The following is a 21,380-nucleotide window of genomic DNA, read 5'->3' on the forward strand; positions in this document are numbered from 1 at the left end:
TGTATGAGTTGGTTCAGATGGTTCAAGATCTATTTTCCTTGAATAAAGTTTATGATTCTTCAATATCAGTCGATTCGGATTGGAAGAGATTTACTTCTCAGTGAGCCATCAGGTTTGAACTAAATTAGTCAAAACTTATTAGGGTTCAGAGACCATAATGAACACCGAAAAAGAGATTAGTCAATTAACCTCAAGGGTTTTGATTTGGTGGTAGGAAAGGCATAAGTAACCACGCCATCCCAAATTGAAAACCCCTTGGGACCACATGCCAAGTCAATTGGCCCAGTTTACTCTTTTCGGGCTTCGCAGGCTGAGATCTGGGGATTAGCCGGGCAAAACACTCCCGTTAGATCCACCAACCAAAAAAAAAAGCCAATGGGCTGGGCTGCTGATTGTGGGCCTTGTTTTTGGTGGGCTTTAGGCCCAACAAGCCCTGCTTGCTTTGTGCGCACGAGCACATTGTCCTCTCCCACTCCCAGTCCCTGAGGAGCTTGGCGACATTGACGGAGCTTCTTTCCTTTTCGGTTTCAGATACCGGAAGAGCTCAGAAGAAGAGCGGCAATGGTGACGAACTTCAATGGAGTTGGGGTCGGTTTCGGTAAGCTTGCAATTCAAATAGCCACTGCCTAATTTCCTTCTTCCAGTGAGTCTACTCTTCCCCTGCAATTTGACTGGTCGCTATCTTTTGATATTCGGATTCAGGCTTCGGCGTCGGTTGCGGGTTCGGCATCGGATGGGGTTTCGGAGGTATATTTTACCTTCTTTCTTCCTCTTCTTGCTAATTCCTGTTGATCCTCGCATCTTGCTATCACATGTGCCGATATCATTGCTGTCTTTGAGTGTTTTCGGTTAGTCTAAGAACATGTGCTTGACAGGAACTTGAAACTAAACACCGTGGGAAAATCCGAAACATGGGATGATGTGCGATGCAATAATGCGTAATTGTTGCTATTAAACTCATTTCACACTCTAATGATTCAGGAAATATAAACGGTGAAAGCTTAAAGTGGAGGCCCTTAAAGGGAATTAAAGTTCCTCTTTCTTTTTTTTTTTTGGGGGGTTAAGTCTTGTGGCTTTCATTGATCGAATCGATATTTACAAGAATAACTACAACAATCATCCAGGAGCCAAACTATAGCAACCCGGAATCTAAGGAATTGCCGACGCTATGACTGAAGAAATGTGGGAGTCTCATAATTTACTTCATTGGAATGTGGTTTGGTGAATTCATTTTCGGGTTTCAAAGTTCTAATGGTCTTCTAATTTGAATTGATAAAGTTAGTATCATCATGGCGTGGAGTTCAGACTGTTTAATCAAGGAAATGTATGAATCAAGTTTTCCACTTTGCAAGGGCCATCTTTTTTGCTTTCTCCAATCGTCTCTTCTAAACCAAAATTTGAGAGTATAGATTTGGTTGTTTGAGGTTACTACAATTTCATGAGGACTATATTAATGTCATGGATGTTGATGTTGAGTCAGCACTGGTCACTGCATTCATGTCATCTGTAGTCATCTGAAGGTTGGGTTTGTGATATTCCTGTTTTTAATTTCTTTATAGTCTTACTCTAGTAAAATCACAGGTGGTGGGTTATGCGTCAACTAAATTGCCTTATTTTGCCCTTTACTGCATATAGGAGTCATCATCTTTAAATTTTCGAAATTGGCTTAATGAGAGATGAAACCACTATAATCATTTTGCATCTTTAGGGGAGCAAGTGGAAAAAACATAAACTTAGTTTAGAATACAATTGTTGTTTTTGTCTGTGTCATAATCTATTGAATCAAAACGTATTACTCCTTGAAAGTTTACTTGGTTCCACTTTAAATTGTTCAGAGATGTAAGGATTGAGGAGTACACTTCAATTTTTTCAATTGAAAGAACATTGGTGGTTTGCTTGAATTGGTTGTTGAGAAAATCGACGTAATGATATAGGAGAATGCTAGAAATTGGAATATATAATGAAGCATAGAATGAGAAATCCAGTCTTGGTCCGTTATCGGGTATCCAAGAATGAGTTAGTGGTTGCAAGATTTTTACAATTTTTGCTCAGAGAGGTTCGTTTTGTTTTGGCTCTAGTGTGCATCCTCTGATCTTCATCTCTCCACTTCTTTCGCACAAATTTAGCTTATGCTTTCGTTGAATTGTTTTCACTGAGTGTTCATATTCTTGGCCCTATGGGCAGTTTTCTGACTTATTGAAAATGGTGGTATCTGAGGATTGCTCTATATGCCGAAGAATGATTTCTCATGTTTGTGATCTTCATCCGATGCAGGTATGCCTTTGAACTTTCTCGGTCTTGGTGCAGGTAAGATCTAGCTTTAGTACTTTGTATTCATGACACTTAAATTGCATAGTATTCATGAGGAAGAAAAAAGATAAAATAGTTTCTTTGTAATTTTGTCTGAAGGCGGAGGATGTGGTGTTGGGCTGGGCCTTGGATGGGGGTTTGGGACTGCCTATGGGAGTCAGTACCGGTCATCTCGGGTTACATTCCAAGGCTTCGAGTTCTCAAGCAAAAACCAAACTGAAGTAAAGGAGTCTAAAGACTCACCAAAGAGCAATCTCGGAATCAAAGCTTCACAGTAGGTTCCTGTTTTGTTAACCTCTGCGAGAGCAAGAAAGTAGCTCGGGAATTGGAATAAAATCGTTCTACTCGAAAGTTTGGGCAAGTTGATATTGACAAGAAACTTATTTTTTGCTTGCTGATCTGGTTGTTGGATGAAAGAAGAAAACAAATAAAGGGGTGAATCTCTAAGGATGTCTTCAACAGGTTGTCAAAAATGTATAACAAGTCTACATGTTGTTGGTGTAGCTGTGTGGCATGTAGTGATTGAGATCAGATCTTGCTGTACGAAGATGAAACGATTAAGAGTACCATCAGACTACAGCGGGCATTATGCGTCTTATTTATTAATTTTTATCTCAACCCATCGAGTTTGTCATATCGGATTTTGCTTTTCTGCGACTTGTGCGGAATCATATGGGATGCAATTGATGGCAGGTGAGGGCTTTGATATGGTCCTTATATACTGCTGATAATTTCTCTTTAGGCATAGTGCGATGCAGGGGAAGATGGCAGATGAAATCGATAGTCCTACTGAGAAAAACCGAATCACGAACGTCATGCTTTGAGAATTGTGATTGCAATGAGATGTTGATCAATCTAACCCTTTCAGTAATTTACTACATAGTGCCTCTCCTTTTTCAGCACCTCGAGTAGAATGTCGTCAGTAATTGATAGTGATATTTTCCTAATCCGCGTTGAGCGTTAGGTACAATCACTATTCCCTCAGGTATGATATTAGTTTGACGGGGATGAAATATGAGGTAGGCTGCTAATCCTTCTTTTGCAATGATTCAATAAATTCTCAAGGCTTACACGGTTTTTCATCGATAAATCTCGAACAAATGCCGGTAACTTACTTGATGCCGCTGGTTCTTACTCATTTTCATTTATGGATTGTCTGTCTTCATATTACCATGTCTACCATTCCTCTATTTTCCCGTACGGTTTAGCCGCTCGTGCTCTAGTACATGGAACTTAGAAGGAGTCCAGTGATCCTATCGCCCGTATCAAAGAATACTCACGAGTCTCCTATGGTCCTATCACTCGTATCAAAGGATACTCACAATTCATAATAATGTCTACATCTAATAGACTAATATCGCCTGTTTTTTGGCTTTATCGAAACCCGAAAGTCGAGACGGATGACCGGAACAAAAAAAAAAGGAACCTGGAATTCTTACGGAGCATGTATTTTCAAATCCAACCTCTCGATTTTCAAATGCTGAAAGAGGTAATCCAACTAAACTTGGGAGGGGAAGTGGAAACACGAGGCAGCTACTCCGTGGCTGAAGGATTCACGTGCCAACCGGTTTCGCCTCAGACAGAATATCTTTGCATTTATATTTCACCATGAGTCGAATCATAATTCCTATGCACTCTTCCATTAGAAAAAATCTCACAAATCAATTTCGAGCCCCAGAAAATCAGATTTAGAAATTAATTTGAAGCAACGATGGCTGGAAGGACAAAAGTGTTCACTCTCTCGGAGGTTGCCCGACACAAGTCCAAGAAAGACTGCTGGCTTGTCATCAATGGCCGGGTAAGTCCCCCTTCCTCTCTGCTTCTCAAACGATTGACATGCCTGTCTGCGTGTCATGTTCAACATCAACCATCAATTTTTGATCCTCGAAATCGAGTTGTTTGAGGATCCTCGCTTCCATATCTTCTCGTGAATATCTGAGTTTATTATGTTTCCTTATGTTCCAAATATGTAGTTTCTTGATCGACCCGAACGAATCTTTTCCAATGTTGTCCAACTGAGGACATGGTATACGACCAGAATCCAGCTGACATTCGCCTAAAAACCCAAGAACTTAACCGTGTCAAACAAGGCAAAGTTTCCTGTAGAAGTCTTAGATTTCTCTTCCTACAAGGGGCGATCCCTTACTTTGTCTTAGCTGGAATCGAGGCAACAGAGGGGCTGAATCTTTTTGTTTTGTCAAATGTTAGGTGTTGAATGTGACGAATTTCCTGGAAGAACACCCGGGAGGGGAAGAGGTCCTGCTGGAATCGGCTGGGAAGGATGCAACCAAGGAATTCCAGGACATAGGCCACAGCAGAGCAGCCCAGAGCCTGCTCGTGAAGTACCAGGTTGGTTTTCTCGAAGGATGTAAAGTTCAGGATCCTACTGGCTCTGATGTCGAGCCCAAGGCTTCCAAGGGCTCTGCGAGGAAGGAGATGAGCGCATTCGTGGTCAAGGACGAACCTTCTGTCAAATACGCTGCCCTACTCGAGTTCTTCATTCCATTACTGGTTGCTGGCTCCTACTTTGCCTACCGATACTTTACCACCATCAGTAAGATCGACTATTAAATGTGTTAGATCTTCTTGCATTCGGAAATGTTTGCCACATCACTCGTGACCATTCGTGTTCAATGTCGTTTGATTTTCATAGTTTTCAATCCCTGCACTATGATATGTAACATACGTTTACTAGAATAATGAAAATTGTGTCTAAAAGCAATTTTGTTTTGTTGTTTTCATCATATTCCATGTGCTTCCCTTTCTGTCCGTACTAGTGGAAAGAGAACGGAACTAACTCAATGAATACAAAATACAACTGTCCGAAATTCTCGTTCCATTCCATTCTCCAGTACCGAACACGCACGAGAATACCCATTGTAGAATTCTGGCATCAAACTTTCCGAAATATACTGAACTATTTGAACATCGCCAGTCACAGTCATATGTGTAAGCGTCATCTTTCTTTTCTATCCAACACGAATTCGAACAATGAATTGCTCTATTGTAATAATTCACAGTTCAGAGAGCCAGTATGGATACAATCCAATGATAAGAGGGAAAGTGAAAAAAGACAACATTCCTTAGCAATGAGGGGAAACAATGGGTGTTAATACATTATATACAAGCTGCCAAGCCATTGTTAATACAACTCAACGTGTGCAAAGCTAACAAGATCGCATTTGCTTTAACGATCTGCATCTCCTATATTACTCTAAAAACAATACATTGTACAATTTTCTTCCAAGGGAAAGCAATGGAATCCTCACTGGGACGTGTTTGTAACTATGGAGCTGCCATTTGATCATGGAGGAGCTGAGGCTAATGCTGAGGCATTTGCCGAACAGTTACCAACAAGCGCTCATAGTGATAATTACATGTGGTAAATAGATATAAAAATGGACGGAAAAATCTGTTCTGAATGAATAATTGTGGCTCCACCTCAAATTACATGCAATGTGATTAAAACTGCACAGAAGAAAAAGATACAAAAAGTAAGAAATCTGCCTCAGTAGTCAAACCATTTTCAAAAAACCATACAGATGGTTTATGCTTCTTATATTGCAGATCAATTATCCCTTATACGTATGCCAAATGGTCACAATGTGTTTATTGCAAATTAAGAGCTACAATTCACAACTGAGTTATCACCAAAAATACCCAAAAGTTTAAGAGACCAAGTTCATTGAGAAAGTAAAAAGTTCAATACGTGTTTGCATGATGATCTACAGCATTGTTTAAGTGAAACGGCTACATTATACTTATTCTTTCAAGCTTAATCCACGTGCATGGGAAGGTGAACATATTAAAAGGTTAAAGAAAAAGGGATATAGATGGGCAGACTAACATATCAAGCATAGGAGAACGGCTGAAAAGGTTAGCTGGGCGGGCCGACTGTATCGCATTTGATATTGAGATCTTTGAAGCTGCCTCTGCACAGCTCCATACCATCCATACAGCTGCTTATCATAGCAATCGTCACAACTATCTAGGCAACTCTTGCTCCGCTCGTAGCATGCATTTGTGGCCTTTTTGACAGAGGGAAAACATTACTCAATTAATATTGACCCAACAATGTAAATGCAATGCTGAAGATGGGAAAATTGACAGGAAACCTATACTAAAAAATAATCAATTTTAAGAACTCACCCTGGCTTGTTGAGACGATCTCAGTGATGCAGAATCACATTCTTGGTTTGGATCAACTGCTTTCAACTTCCTAAACCCATTTTTTGACCACTTTGACTTGGAAGGTGAGGAGTCCATGGAATTCAAGAAGCTTGAGAGACTGGGAATCTTCCGCGGAGGCAATGGAGGATGCCCGCTGGAAGAGTTCTGCTGCCACTGACTATCATCTGGAATGGCAATCTTCCAAGCATCAATGTTGGCATTTGCACTAGCGGTCCTTCTATGCCCATATGACTTCTCAGAAGAATGGAATGAGTTTTCTACAGCATCATCCCTGTCTTGCGGGTTTTCATTTGATGCTGATGTTCCTGTAAGGAACAAAGCAAGCTCTTTGCTCTCTCCTTCATTGAGCCACACCCAGGAGGGCCGTTCCTTCCCCTCTGAAACGGCAGACTCGTGCAACGACTTCTGAACTCTCGTGACCTGATCCTCAATTGCGACTATGAAGTCCCGATGTCTGTCTTTAGCATCATCAGTTGAGTCATTGACGTAACTCGACCTGACAGCCCGTTCAAACTCCTCTAACTGCATTTCCAACACACCAGATGAGTTCAACTGATCAACCACACAAGCCGAAGGCCAGCAATTCCAGCAGGCACATCGGGAAACAACACCCAGGGAGCGGGAGCAAGAGATGAACCTGCCATTTTGTAGTGCCTACAGCTGTATGAAGATCCCTGCGGAGTTCCTCCAGATTCCACTCCTTGGCAGCATCACTCTTCGCGTGAACCCATGTTCGATACGTCGATTCCATCCTTCAAAACCAAGCATTAAGTCTCATTTATTCATTAACAACGGAAAATCCCAAGAGATGAGTTACAAAAGGAGCAAACTTTTACGGGCAAACGTGATTCGCATCACAGTTGCCTAATTGGGGAAACAGCAGAAATGTACAATTTTGACAGTTAAGATCTTGAGCAAAAGCTGGAACAGACAAGCCCTTGTGCACATCCGTCGGAATTCATTCACAAACCTGCGATTTTCTTCCTGACAGGGGAACAAAATGCAGCATCATTCCAGCATGGGCAGAAGAACTCACCTGTCAGCGGATTCCTGAACTTCCTCAGCTGCAGAGAAGAATGGATCCTTCTCCCACCGGTCGAAACTCGAAGCCATACCCCCGAATCAAATCAAAGTTCCAATGAATATTGGACTACACACAAACCCTACCCGGAAAAATCAAACTGCAACTCTCCAATCCACTCACTTGGCTACAACAAGATTCAGGCAGATCAATGGATTCCGACAGCGAATCTAATCAGGAAGACTGGAAGAGATCCCGGAGACATAACGGAATGGAATCTCACGGCCTTTCGCAAGGGAGAAGGGGGAAAATAATCGCGCGGAGAGAGGAAAACCACGCAAAACAAATATAGGTAATTAATTAATTTAATTACGCGTTCATTAAAGTAAATAAATAATTTAATTACCGATTTATTCATATATATATTTTTTGGATGCGCATGCCCGGTGACCAGAAGTCCACTGGATCCGACCGGGAAAAAATTCTTTAACGTGGGTTTTTTTTTTATTCACAATTGAATTCTAAATTTATTTAAGGGAGACCGGTGATAATTTATTTGGACCAATCTAGATCAATTGATAAAATTGAAAATTGCAGAGTGAAAATGGAAGGAATCGGAGCACTGCAGCCGCATGATCGAATATGCACGTGTTTCCGGACTTTTTATATTGTTGTTGTTTATTAATAATACTAGTCGTGAAACCCGTGCATTGCACAAGATAATTCTAACAATTTAAAAAAAATTAACAATTAAAAAGAAAAATTTCATGTGGAATGAAAATAATAAAATAAACAAGTAACATTTACTTTTAGTAGTTGCAGGGGTAACAATATCTTTCGAGAGATAAAACTCATATCATCAATCCTTGAAAAAGAATATGAAAAAAAGTAAAAAAATTGAGAAAAATAAAAAATAAAAATTTTCAATAAAAACGAGAGAAAAATCAAAATATAAATTTAATCAACACTCTTGCATTTAGAGAGAGATAGTTTTGTAAGCTCGCTTCTAGTTGTAGACGTAACTTTTGAGAGCTGAATAAGCTCCTATTTATGTGTATGATAATTCATATTTATAATTATCATATAAAATATAAATAAAATATAATTTGATTTGTTTTCTTTTTTATGTACAAAACTGTTTTGTTTTTGGGTTAATAACAAAAAAATTCCAAACATTTCATATTTTAGCACGGACATTTTTCTTTAACCAATTAAATCACAAACTACCGATAGATAACAATGTTAGCACACCGTCAGTTTCTTCGCTAATTGTAATTGGAATTGCTAACGTGTACATGACGGTGTCACGTGGGACATGGTGATTGGCCAAGTGAGTCCCACATATTTAAAAAAAAAGTAAATAATATTCTGAAAATTTAAAACAAGTAACAAAAAGGAAAAATAAAAAAGATGTATCGAATTAATATACATGTATCAGGTTTACTATATTTTCGGTAACTTCTAAGATAACTGATTTTCTTGTTAATTTACTATGTTACTTATTTCTATTATTTTTCTCACCTCCCTCCTTTCTTACTAGGATTGGAAATCCTATATTTTACATATCCAAACGATTGAGAGGTTGGGTTTTCGAAATAGTGTTAATAATAAAAAAAGAAGTTCTTCGAATCATTGTTATTTGATTCGGACTTGTTCTAAAAAGGTTGAGGCAATTCGAATTGTTTGTTGGCATAGACAAAGTTCACGAAAACTTCTGAAATTATTTCGATATTGGACCTTGGACATATAATAGTTCTGAATCGTATTTCTTTAGAAAGAAGATCTTTTGTCTCACGGTAGCCTGCTTTAGTCCCCTTAAGAAACTTTCGTTATTGGGCATACACTTCATATGTTTCTAGCTATTCATATGGTACCGTCAAATGATACAAGTCTTGGATAAGAATCTACAATGCACTAGAAAGCCCTTGTTGACGATCATTCACTATGACAGCATCTAGGGTTCCTCGAACTATATGATATCTCACACCGGATAAATCCTTAACCCTTTCCCCTCTTACTGAGACTACAAAATGTTCTTGTAAACTATGAACAATATCAGGTATATAAGTAATGATTTCAAATGCAGAGGTTAATCGTACTCTGACAATTTTACGTAAGACAGGGTTTGGTTTTTTGGGGGTGGTAGTGAAAATGTTGACAGATAAGTCACCCTTACTACCACTCTACAAAAACCGTACATGAGATTTTCACCTCATATGACTCCTTGTTCAATTCTTTCGAAGTCATTGGGTCCATTTCCTCATTCGAGAATCTCTTCCCTTTTTCCACTTTGTCTCGAAGAGTAATTAGAACTAATTCAGTTCCGTTTTCATGTTCCAATTAAACACTTTCCATTTTTTATTATTCTCAAATGAGAATATTATTCTTTTTACCAAACATTTGCGGATCCAATCACAATCTTATAATAAGAACGAGAGATCTTTCTTGATCAATCCCCTAGTCCCTTATTCTTCGAGAATTAGAAAGATCATTTTCAAGTTTGAGTTTGTTCATTTGAAATATGGGTTCTTTAACTCAATTTTTATTTACTTTACTTTTTTTTTCCTCTCTCTTCTTTTTTATTCCCTTTCACCATTACTTAAGTCTCATAGGTTAGATCCTATAGAATCTGACCCATTTTCTCATTGAACGAAGGGTACGAAATAAACCATACTGATTTTTCGATCAAAAGTACTATGTGAGTGAAATCTTCAGTTTTTTCCTCTTTTTTTTTTATCTCCATCTCATAGATATAACCTTTGAATCAATAGATAACCTTTTTTTCTCTATCTATATAAATTGATATTATTCCATTCCAATTCTTTTCCGATACCTCCCAAGGAAAATGCCGAATTAGATTCAAAATTGACAAGTTAGTACGAGTTTATCCATGCGATTATGCACTCTTTGAATAGGAATCCATTTTTTGAAAGATCTTGCCTTTCGTTCTTTGGTGGGCATTCGAGATCCTTTCGATGACCTACATTGTGTTGAAGGGATATCGAGATCGATTGCCTAAAGCTCGCAGTAGCAAGGAACGGGGAAAATATACATAAAAGATAGTTCTTTTCAATTATATTAGTATTTTCTATTATATTAGTATTTGATTTGTATTAGTTAGTGATCCCAACTCAGTGAGTCCTTTCTTCCGTGATTAACTTTTGGCACCAGTCCTACATTTTGTCTGTGTGCTGTGGAGCAAGGAGGAAAGGGGGCTCAATGGAAAGAGGATTGTATCATGAGAGAAGCAAAGCGATCAACCTCTTTTAAATATACAACATGAATTCTGGTAATGCAATGTAGTTGGACTCTCGGGACTCTCGCTTTGATACAAATGAATTATCCTTTCTGCGGAGGTAAATATTTGCTTGCTAAACAAGAGGATAGCAAGTTACAAATTTTGTTTTAGTAGGACATGTATTTTTATTACTATGAAATTCATAAATGAAGCAGTTAACGGTGGAGTTACCATTATCCTTTTTGTAGTGACGAATATTGCATGTGTTCCTAAAAAAATGAATTTGTCCATTTTTTGGGGTCTGAAAGGCGCACGGAAACACATAAGAACTCTTGAATGGAAATGGAAAAGAAATGTAACTCTAGTTCCTTCGGAAATGGTAAGATCTTTGGCATAAGAAAACGACATTGATCCATATCATCATGACTGGTTCAGATTTCTCTATTTTTTTAAGAAATATCTATACGGGTTCTTTTTCTACCTGCATCGAATAGAACATGCTGAGCCAAATCTTCTTCATGTAAAACCTGCTTGATTTAGATTGGGAAAATCATACGATTTTTTGAAACCATGTGCCATGGCTTGAATCCGTCTATTTTCGATATGAGCAGTTGATAATCGATTCCAATTTTTCCATTATTTTCGTATATGTTATGGGTTTTTCGATTCCGACCGGTGGGGGTCTCGATGCCAGTCATCATCCCCCCAATTGGTCCCCAGCTACCCCAATTGGGGGGATGGTGGCTGGTGTCGAGGCCCCCACCGCCGGCTACCTCCCCTCCTCCTCGCATTTGGTTTTGGCTTTACGTGCCCTTTTCTTTTTCCTTTTTTGTTATTTTTTTAATTTTCAGAATATTATTTATTTTTTGAAAAATGTGGGGTCCACTCGACTAATCACCATAAGCCACGTGGCAGCGTCATGTACACGTCAGTAATCTTAGTTAAAATTAACGAAGAAATTGACGGTGTGCTAACATTATTATCTAATTGATAGTTTGTGATTTAATTGGTTAAAGAAAAAAGTTCACGTTTCAAAATGTGAAAAGTTTGGAATTTTTTTTGTTATTGACCCTTTATTTTTTGAAACGAAAATATAATTTATATACATCTATAAATATTATTTAATCTATTTTTAAAAATAGATATGTGCAAAAACATATAATTTATATATACTTTTCCTTACTATATATTCTAAAGGTTGTCCACATAACTATATGTTAACATAATTTATATTATGTATGAATATATACTTATTTTGATGTTAATATTTATTTATAAATTTTAATTAAAATTTTGAAAAAATTCGAGATTATTAAATAATATCTATACATATAATAAATTCTTCTCATTTATTTCAAATAAATTATGTTATGTAGATTATAAAAATTAAAGAAATCAAGAAATTGGATTTTATGATGAGATATCTTTAAAAAAATATTTTTTACTAAAAATAATTTCGAAAATAAAAAAATAAAAAAATCTATAAAATTCAATATATAGCTATAAAATATTATCTAATCTATTTTAAAAAAATAGATCTCTAAACAATATATAATTCATATATACTTTTTCTCATTATATATATAAAAGTTGTCCACATAACCATATATTAATGTATCTATTTTATGTATGAGTATATACTAATATATACTTATTTTGATGTGATGAAATATGCTTTTTTATTTTAAAAAATTCAAGATTATTAAATAATAAATAGAATATAAAAATTTTAAAAAAATCAAGAAAATGTTTTTTATGATGAGATATCTTTTAAAAAATATTTTTTATTAAAAATTTAGGAAGTTCCATTTAGAAAATTCATATTGCATTTAATGGAGATCACCGTATTATCCAAAGATTTTATGGTATTTCAATTTTATTAAATAGAATAATATTTCACAAGATTTTATTGCTAATTTTATAATTGAGCATAATTTAAAATTTTAAAAAACTCAAAAAATCAAGAAAATTTCATTCGGAAACTTAGCATTCTAAGGCCATTTGGGATAAAATATTAACTTTCATATTAAAAAATTCGAGATTATTAAATGATATATAAATTATAAAATTAAAGAAATCAATAAATTAAATTTTACGATGAGATATATTTTAAAAAATATATTTTTATTAAAAATAATTTCGAAAATTAAATCAAATTAAAAATCTGGAAAGTTCATTTAGAAAATTTATATTGCTTTCAATTGAAAATCGCCACAGTATCCAAAGATTTTATGATTTTTTCAATTTTTTTTTAAAAATTATTATTTAAGAAGATTTTGCTACTAATTTAATAATCAAAGATCATTTAAAATTTTAAAAACTAAAAAAAATCCAAAAAATTCCATTAAAAAATAGTGCGTTCTAAAACCATCTGATCAAGTTCATCTCATATCTTGCTTTTACGTATATATAGATTTTCGTTGTCGCGTGTGGGACCATGTTTCCAAACGGAATATGCGAGGACGATGTCGTTTCCAAGCGGACATGGTGAGTGAATCAAAGTAAGTATCTGCTTGGATGGAGGGGATTGCTTTGACCTTTAACTTGGGGCCCACTTGTTCACGAGCTGTTGGGCTTGGGCTTGTGTAGTTAAATGTAGGCTAGACTTGTCGGGGGAGATTATTGAATCGAGTCAAAAAGATTGGAAAAAAAAAAGGGGAAACAGGCAAAAACTCTCATTGTATTTGGGGTCGGGACGAATCACACTATATTCTTTTATTTGGGACAATTAACCCCATGTGGTTTGTTCTGTTAGACATAAGGGATTACGGTGTTAATTCTTTTTCATTTCCAGTTCTCAATCTTTAGTATTTTAATCATTTTAGTCATAAATCTTTTTCTTTTATCATTCATAATCTCAACTTTTTATTTTATTTCATTTTAGTCCTATAAAGAAAAATTGAAGGGGGAGGGGGCCGAGGCCGCCAATCGGCGACCCCGACCCCTCCACCGAGGGCGCCAGCGTCCTCTGTGGGTGTCGGCGCTCGACGGCCCCGACCCCGACCCCTCCACTGAGGTCGCCGGCGTCCTCTGCGGGTGCCGGCGCTCTCGGTGGAGGGGTCGGGATTGCCGATTGGCAGCCCCAATCCCTTCCCCCTTCGATTTTTCTTTATAGGACTAGAATGAAATAAAATAAAAAGTTGAGAATATGAATGATAAAAGAAAAAGATTTAGGACCAAAATGATTAAAATGCTAAAGATTGAGGGCTGAAAATGAAAACAATTAACGCCGTAACCCCTATGTCTAACGGAGCAAACCACAGGAGATTAATTGTCCCAAACAAAAGAATATGGTGCAATTTGTCCCGATCCCAAATCACAATAGAGGTTTTTGTCTTTTTCCAAAAAAAAAATCGGTCACTTACGGTCACAATACTGATGAAGAATTCCTCGAAAAATTAATGATTATTTTAGTTTTAGGCGAAAGTAAAAGCTTTTATTTAATATTTGAATCCCCATCTATTTCATTGGGAGCAACCGAGTCGATCTGAGCCTAGTCTGATCAAATTCCTATACATATAATATACAAAATTCGATAAATGAGATATAATATAATATAGAGGTACACATCTTCACTTTGAAATTATGATTTTTTATTTAATTTTCATTAGTGAAATTATATCTCCTTTTATTTAAATTTTTTATTTCTTCATATTAAACCCATTGATCTCTTGATCGTTATTGTCTCGAGAATTGACTTCCGCTGGAATTGAGAAAATTATTTTCGCCATAACCCAACCAAAGAGAATTGCTCTTCCAAAGCTAAATAAACATTGAAGAAAGTTATTCTCATTTTCCCGGGAAAACACTTTTCCGGAAAAAAGAGTACATTTTTGCGGGGGAAACTGTTTTCCTTCGGTCAGGTAATGTGATTCCACTGGGCAGTGAGCTCTGAGAGGTGAGAACGATTTCGCCGCACGCTCGACCCTCAGCTATGGCGGAAGCTCAGCAACTGTGCGAGGCAGCTAAGAACGACGACGTTGAAAGAGTCAAAACCCTAATCGACGCCGGAACTGACGTCTTCTGCTTCGACGCGGACGGCCTCACTGCGCTGATGCACGCCGCCAAGCTGGGCCACGCCGCCGTAGTCAAGGCGCTCCTGGAAGCCGGCGCGCCCTGGAACGCTCTCTCGCCTTCGAACCTCTCCGCTGGCGACTTTGCCATGGAGGCCGGCCACCAAGAAGCCTATGAGATCCTCCTCAATGCCGGTGAGTTGTTGAAACGAGCAAAGCTGGCGCTCTCGAACCAAATGCTTCTGTAGCAAAGCTGTAGCTTTCAAGTTCAATCGAAAAGTGATAGCTCCGAAGCTTCTTAACTGACTTTGGCAATGGTGGCTTTCGCCTTATTAATGAACGATCGTAAACGTCTGGTAGTATTGGACTAAAAACATAAGTCAATGGCGTTATGTAGGATTGGTGATAAGAGTCCATGGTTGATTTGCACGACTTCTTCGGGTTCTTTAAGATTTTAATAGTGCTTGGAATCTGCTTGCAAGATCTTGCCGAGGAAAAGTTAAAACTGTGGTGATGACCATATAATTCTTTAAGCAGGCAAGCTCTCAAAATGCCATTGCTCTTCCCAGCTGAGTAGATAAAAAACATAGCTTTTTTGTCCTCCGGGCAATTATGATAAAACATGAGTTGTTCTATCTATATATATATATATATATATAGGCTTTAGGAATTGTAAGGTAGACTGAAATAGCGAAGTACAAAACTTATAAAGATTGTTTTAATACGAAACAAGTTTATTGTCTCTCTCGACTTTAGGCCTCAAAATAATATAAAAGGTCCATTTTTTGCCACATCTGACCAACAATAAGGTCAAATTTACTGGTTTGCTGGAGCTGGCGTTCTCAGTTTTCCTCTGGGCTGCATGAACTTGTTATTTGAGTCTTTTTGAAAACTGGGTCTTAGGTGGAGAAGAAATATAACATATGCATGACAAATGACATGAGTATAATTTAATTGTTATGGTGAGGCTATATTGTTTCCACTGGCATGTTAAAGCAAAATATTGTATTCCATGAATACCTATATAAATGGTCCTGAGTATGTGAAAATCTCCTGCCTAGTCTCTATCTAACACGGCCATTTGATTGATGAATTTTTGTTCAAAAGGGATTCAAGCTGAGTTGATACTTGGGACGATTGCGAGGAGAACGAAGGAAACTGGTGATGGCCTGGGAGATTACTTGGATGATCGGGTCAGTTTTAGTGAGGATAAGCTCATGGATTCGAATAGCAAAGCTGTAATGATGGCCTGGGAGAAGCCATTGATGGAGGCTCATGCAAAGGCCATTTGCTCGGGTGGAGGCCACATACTGAATATAGGTTTTGGCATGGGCCTTGTGGATACAGCTATTCAGCGATATTCCCCTGCTTCGCACACGATCATTGAGGCGCACCCCGAGGTTTATGATCGAATGATCCGTACTGGTTGGGGTGAGAAGAATAATGTGAAGATTGTATTTGGTCGTTGGCAAGACGTACTTTCACAACTTGAATCTTATGATGGTAAAACTTCTTTTTTTTTACTCGGAAGAAGTATGAAATAGTATCTCGATTAAAACACAAAAATCAGTAGATTTGCCTCTGCTTCTTTAGTTGTAATTTGTATTTAACAGTAACAGGGAGACAACCCTACTGACATCTGTGGTTCTATTCAACTAATGTATAAACCATCGCAACTAACTACTGAATCTAGCATGTTCATGATGAAATAAGCTCGCAAATTAGATTTTATATGATTTGGATATGCTGCTGCTAGGATTCAACAACAATAGATGGGATTGAGGTATTACACTAAATATGGGCCCGATCTGTGTCTGATTTCTGATTTCTGATTTTTTGTTGATGAAACTTTATTATGTCAACATGACTTTTTGTAATGTCAAAGTAATATATATAGAATGGGCATTGGACATGGCTGTAAACTGATGTGACCAACATTTTTGTATCCAAATGTTTTTCCTTTCAGTTAAGATTATAAATGATCAGATGCAGTTTTCTACTGAATGTTGTCCAGCGTCCATTAGCCTTTGTTTTTGGTTGTCTCCTAGTTTCTATGTGGTAAGAATTCGAAGTTGTCTGTATTTCCATTTTTCTCTATCCTCAAGAGAACGTTTTTATCTTCTGACAGATCTTCTAATGCAAAGGGAAGTGGATAGTTGCATTCCATTTCCTTTAATTTGCCCCTTAAGAATATTAAACCTGGTGAGATCACCAATACCAAAAATTTACATGTTTTCTTTCCATTACAGGGATATTCTTCGACACATATGGAGAATATTACGACGATCTCAGGGAGTTCCACCAGCACCTTCCTAAGCTGTTAAAGCCTGGAGGAATCTATTCGTTCTTCAATGGGCTTTGTGGAGGTAATGCATTTTTCCATGTTGTGTATTGCCATTTAGTCTCTCTAGAACTGGAGAACCTGGGTTACTCCACTCAGTTGATACCCCTGCCAGTTAAGGACTGTTTGGGTGACGAAGTTTGGGAAGGTGTGAAACACAAGTACTGGCAGCTCGATACGTATTATCTGCCCGTTTGTCAGCCTCTACAAGACGATGAATGATGTTTAGAATTTGCAGATGGTTAAGATTTTTGTACCGAAAAAGTTGCTTGAAGAGCCCTCTAAATAGCATTTCATCTATCAGAATTCTGGAAATTTGTTTGTCAGTTGTTTCACTCACCCATCACAGGTTGAATGGTAAAAATGACTTCAAATTTAACTGCATATATCTGACCCTGGAGGCTTATAACGATAACTGCCAAGTAGCCTTTTCTTAGGTTCATTACTTCCAACCGGATGAACCTAAACTGTCATTGTCTGTCTAGCATAAGACGCCGTATGGTTGTGATTAGTTTGGTTTAAAAGCTCGGGTTTTGAGATGGATAATTTCCTTTTTATGCGGCCTAACTTTTGTAGACAGATGCTTTTTGAGCCTTTGATTTATGATAGGCTTGGGGTTGAGCCACTGAGTTTATTGACAATTTTTAATTATCACTTAGCCCGACGATCCCTTAGAACCTTAGGGCCAATGGATCAAGCTTACAGTTCGGCCAAGTTTAATCCAATGGGCCTGATGCTATTAAGGAATCGTTAGGCTAAGGGACAGCGAAATTTACTTCCAAAATTGGGGAAGAAATATGTCCCCTCTGTCTATCGGACTCATTGTCTTGCTGGTTGGTCTCCATTGAGCTTGATGTGTGGGACTTAAAGAAGCGGTATTGTACTTTAAACTTGGATCAGCCATATACTTGACCTGGTTTTAAGTATACAATACTCTCATGCTTTTGTCATGTTAATGTTTGTGTAAATACTCGAAAAGGTTTCACGAGTTGTTTTGAGTACCCAAAAATTCGAGCTTGATCTTCAGTCGAGTTGAACATGGTTGGAAACTTTTGAATTTGAAGAGATCCCAAAACCGACTTGACTTTAGAAGCTATCGCAACAGGGCTTTAGATTAAGGGGAACCATTTCTCCTCCAAAGAGGCATGTGCCGAATCAAGCTATATGGTAAAACGCCCATGGCAATGGCACTTTAGAGAACTCGGCTAACTGAATTTGGAGGAAGAAACAACATCGTTCTTTGATTATTTGTTTTCTTCTTGACATGCTTGATAATAATACTGCTTGGGATATATCTGTACAGTTAGTCATATTTCCCTACTCTTGGGAATTTTGCTTGGCCTATTGAGTTCATTCCACGCATATGCAGAGCAACTCTTCGCATCGAAGGCCCTTTATAGCCCTTAACAGCTGGAGAATTTGCACCATTGTAATACCGGACCTCCTTGTGGTATGATCATGTCCAGCTGAAAGCAATCGGGCTCCGGACCTTGTGCTTCCCATCTGACCACTCAAGATGTGCAAAGCTGATCGTGCCCGATGGCATGGAGCTGGCAACGAACATAACTGTATAGCTTTTCTTCTCATTCATACCACCAAAACTCAACATTCCCGGCTCGACTGAGATTTTTACCGTTGGGGTCCCAGAAGATATCGAGGCCTTGTATGTTCCTGGGCTGCCCACGTTGGTGAGGGTCCTCGTGTATTTGACCATGCTCGTGGACCCAGCCCCACCCGTTCTGCTTGAAGCTGTCTCAAATGGAACCGCAAAGGACGGATAATTGAGATCCTCCACCCGATACTTCTTCCCTGAGCAAGTGAAGTCCCTGTTAGTGGCCCGTTTGATTAGGCCTGCAGTGTAGTTCAGTGCACAGAGGAAACCAAGGTAGTCCTCTACTGTTGTGTCGTAGACTAGGCCTGGATCATTGGCGGCCATCGGGTCCACATGCCCTGCCCCGTAATCAAACGGTGTAGACGGGTTCCCTGTGGCCACATCCTCGATGGTGTCCCCATCCTTGTAGGTCGTGTAGGACGTGGTCATGAGGGCTGATTTGATTGCTGCAGGACTCCATTCAGGGTGGGAGGCCTTGAGGAGGGCTGCTAGCCCGCTCACGTGCGGGCAGGACATGGAGGTCCCGGAGATTATGTTGAAGCTGACCCTCCTCTTGTCGCTGTCCAGGCCCGTAGGGCCAGCTGCTTCAGTCCAGCCTGCGAGTATGTTCACCCCGGGGGCGATAAGGTCAGGCTTGAGAACCTGTGGGTTTAACGAGTTCGGTCCTCGTGAGCTGAAAGCTGCCACTACTGGTGATGGCTGGACTTCTAGGTGGGTGCCGCCCGAAGCTATTGTGGCCGTTGGATTCCGATCCGAGGAGGCATACCTCTTCACCGCATCCGCCGCCTTTTTCCCGAGGGCTGCTGAAGGTAGGATGTGGGCATCAGCAACTAGCTCCTCCCCATAGTACTCCGTGTTGGCCAATATCATCCCGAGCCCGCCTGCATTCCTCACCACCACACCCTTCTGGGCCCGCGAATTCCCTCCACGATCGCACACCACGATCTTCCCAGCGACCTTGCTCGGAGTCAAACTACCGGTCATGCATAGATCACCGCTCAATGAACCACTCACGTTTCCAGCAAATACAAGCGGGAGTGACGTATTCGAAATCGATTTCCCGCCGTAAAGGGACACGCCCATGTACTTCTTTCCATTCCCAAGGGTGACATAAGCTGGGAATTCGCGGTCTAGGGTGCCTGCACCAACAGTAGTTATCCATGGGGCCACATTCCCGATGCTCTCTGAGCTGGGCCCGGCGTTCCCGGCTGAGCATGAGACAAGAATCCCGTTGGACATCGCGGTGAAGGCCCCAATTGAGACTGTATCCCTAAAGTAGTCTGCGACCTCTCCCCCGATCGACATTGATATAACGTCCACGCCATCAACTACGGCTTTGTCCATTGCTGCCAAGATATCTGATCCAAAACACCCTCCAAGCCAGCATACCTTATAGGCTGCAACCCGGGCTTGTGGGGCCATCCCACGGGCTTTCCCTGAGGCGAACCCAAAGAGGCTTGCCCCCGAGACGGGGGATCCCGCAGCGGTGGTGGAGGTGTGGGTTCCATGGCCATCATCGTCCCTAGGTGATTTCGATTCCATGGACTCATTGATTGGCCCCATGGCGGCCTCGTACCCCTTCGAGAAGTACCTCGCACCAACAAGCTTCCGATTGCAACTGTTGGAATTGAAGTTATTTCCTTCCTCGCACGCGCCCTTCCATCTGCTAGGAATCGGTCCCAGCCCAGAGTCGTCGAAGCTCTTCAGCTCCGGCCAAACTCCAGTATCCAGGACCCCAACGATCACCTCACTTCCCGAACCTGACGCGGGAAACACAGCCTGTGGAGATGAAGAATTGTCTCCCTCGAGCCCGAGGAACTCCGGGGAGCGGGTCGTGTGGAGCTCGTACTTCACCTCAGGCGTCACCGAGAGAATCCCAGGCAGCTGCTCAAGCGACCGGGACTCCTCCGGGGACAGCCTAGTCGAGAAGCCGTGAAGCACCGTGTCGTAAGAGTACAGCACGTCCGCCGCATCAGAAACCAAGCGGAGGGACGAGCCATACCATTCCATATGGTCGGTGAAGTCGGTCGGCATCTGGGACTTGTCCATGTGGATTATATAAGTCTGTTTCTTAGGAAGCTGTTTCCCTGCTTTTCCGAGGAAGACAAAGGAACACAACACCATGAGTGTCAGAGCCATAAGTTTGTTCATCTTCGCAACCTCCATTGCCCTGCAGAAGCTGAGCTCGGAGCTGAGCAGAGTGGAGCTTTTGGGTTAAGGAAAGAAGGGAGAAAGCATAGAAGGGAAAGGCAATCTTCAATAAGCTTAAAGGAAGGAGTGGACTGTATTATTTCCAAGTGAATATTGGTGTTTGGGTCCCTTTGTTGGTTGGACTGTTATATATAGTCATAACATTGTTGACCTAATAGACTGCTTGAACTGATACAATCCTTGTAAATTGTCATTTTTTTTTGTTACCAGAGAGACCCATGAATCTAGTGTATTGAAATAAAAATTTTAAATATCTAATAAAGGAACACAGGTAGTCCCACTGGATATCGAACTTAACACTTCTTAATCACCAGACGAGAAGTGCAATACTGTGTTATTTCCTTCTCGATTAAATTGTCATTTAAGAAATATTAACTTGAGGAAACAGAAAAGGGAGGGAAGGCCCCCCCTTTTTATTTTATTTTATTTTAATAGAAAGTATG

At 39.5% G+C, this 21,380-nt stretch overlaps 4 protein-coding genes across 4 annotated transcripts; 2 read left to right on the top strand and 2 right to left on the bottom strand.

Annotated features, from left to right (window-relative positions):
* The first annotated feature begins 444 nt into the window (after positions 1-444).
* Positions 445-5,054, top strand: LOC116213871 (cytochrome b5). The gene is made up of 6 exons (XM_031548982.1): positions 445-598; positions 703-747; positions 2,275-2,307; positions 2,410-2,553; positions 4,053-4,108; positions 4,519-5,054. The coding sequence occupies exons 1-6, from the start codon at positions 562-564 to the stop codon at positions 4,879-4,881; spliced, it is 678 nt and encodes a 225-aa protein (XP_031404842.1). The 5' UTR covers positions 445-561; the 3' UTR covers positions 4,882-5,054.
* Positions 5,055-5,374: 320 nt separating this feature from the next.
* Positions 5,375-7,877, bottom strand: LOC116213870. Its single transcript, XM_031548980.1, has 5 exons — positions 7,538-7,877; positions 7,139-7,253; positions 6,460-7,023; positions 6,158-6,338; positions 5,375-5,778 (listed from the first exon to the last, which is right to left on the bottom strand). The coding sequence occupies exons 1-5, from the start codon at positions 7,612-7,614 to the stop codon at positions 5,753-5,755; spliced, it is 963 nt and encodes a 320-aa protein (XP_031404840.1). The 5' UTR covers positions 7,615-7,877; the 3' UTR covers positions 5,375-5,752.
* Positions 7,878-14,550: 6,673 nt separating this feature from the next.
* Positions 14,551-17,498, top strand: LOC116212717 (protein arginine N-methyltransferase 2). Its single transcript, XM_031547371.1, has 3 exons — positions 14,551-14,968; positions 15,881-16,276; positions 17,023-17,498. Exons 1-3 carry the CDS (start codon positions 14,695-14,697, stop codon positions 17,334-17,336), a joined length of 984 nt encoding a protein of 327 aa, XP_031403231.1. The 5' UTR covers positions 14,551-14,694; the 3' UTR covers positions 17,337-17,498.
* Positions 17,499-18,305: 807 nt separating this feature from the next.
* Positions 18,306-21,055, bottom strand: LOC116212716 (subtilisin-like protease SBT1.7). Its single transcript, XM_031547370.1, has one exon. The coding sequence runs from the start codon at positions 20,890-20,892 to the stop codon at positions 18,571-18,573; it is 2,322 nt and encodes a 773-aa protein (XP_031403230.1). The 5' UTR covers positions 20,893-21,055; the 3' UTR covers positions 18,306-18,570.
* Positions 21,056-21,380: the final 325 nt, after the last annotated feature.

This window comes from Punica granatum, chromosome 7 (genome assembly GCF_007655135.1).
Source record: "Punica granatum isolate Tunisia-2019 chromosome 7, ASM765513v2, whole genome shotgun sequence".
NCBI classification, from domain to species: domain Eukaryota; kingdom Viridiplantae; phylum Streptophyta; class Magnoliopsida; order Myrtales; family Lythraceae; genus Punica; species Punica granatum.

Excerpts from the sequence above, each read along its gene's own strand:
- LOC116213870 (XM_031548980.1), bottom strand. The coding sequence starts at position 7,614 with ATGGCTTCGAGTTTCGACCGGTGGGAGAAGGATCCATTCTTCTCTGCA. Across the intron at positions 7,254-7,537 it reads GTTCAGGAATCCGCTGACAG|GATGGAATCGACGTATCGAA; the intron begins GTGAGTTCTTCT and ends TTGGTTTTGAAG. Across the intron at positions 7,024-7,138 it reads TAGGCACTACAAAATGGCAG|TTAGAGGAGTTTGAACGGGC; the intron begins GTTCATCTCTTG and ends TTGGAAATGCAG.
- LOC116213871 (XM_031548982.1), top strand. The coding sequence starts at position 562 with ATGGTGACGAACTTCAATGGAGTTGGGGTCGGTTTCG. Across the intron at positions 599-702 it reads TGGAGTTGGGGTCGGTTTCG|GCTTCGGCGTCGGTTGCGGG; the intron begins GTAAGCTTGCAA and ends ATTCGGATTCAG. Across the intron at positions 2,308-2,409 it reads CTTTCTCGGTCTTGGTGCAG|GCGGAGGATGTGGTGTTGGG; the intron begins GTAAGATCTAGC and ends TTTTGTCTGAAG.
- LOC116212716 (XM_031547370.1), bottom strand. The coding sequence starts at position 20,892 with ATGGAGGTTGCGAAGATGAACAAACTTATGGCTCTGACACTCATGGTG.
- LOC116212717 (XM_031547371.1), top strand. The coding sequence starts at position 14,695 with ATGGCGGAAGCTCAGCAACTGTGCGAGGCAGCTAAGAACGACGACGTT. Across the intron at positions 14,969-15,880 it reads TGAGATCCTCCTCAATGCCG|GGATTCAAGCTGAGTTGATA; the intron begins GTGAGTTGTTGA and ends TTTGTTCAAAAG. Across the intron at positions 16,277-17,022 it reads ACAACTTGAATCTTATGATG|GGATATTCTTCGACACATAT; the intron begins GTAAAACTTCTT and ends TTTCCATTACAG.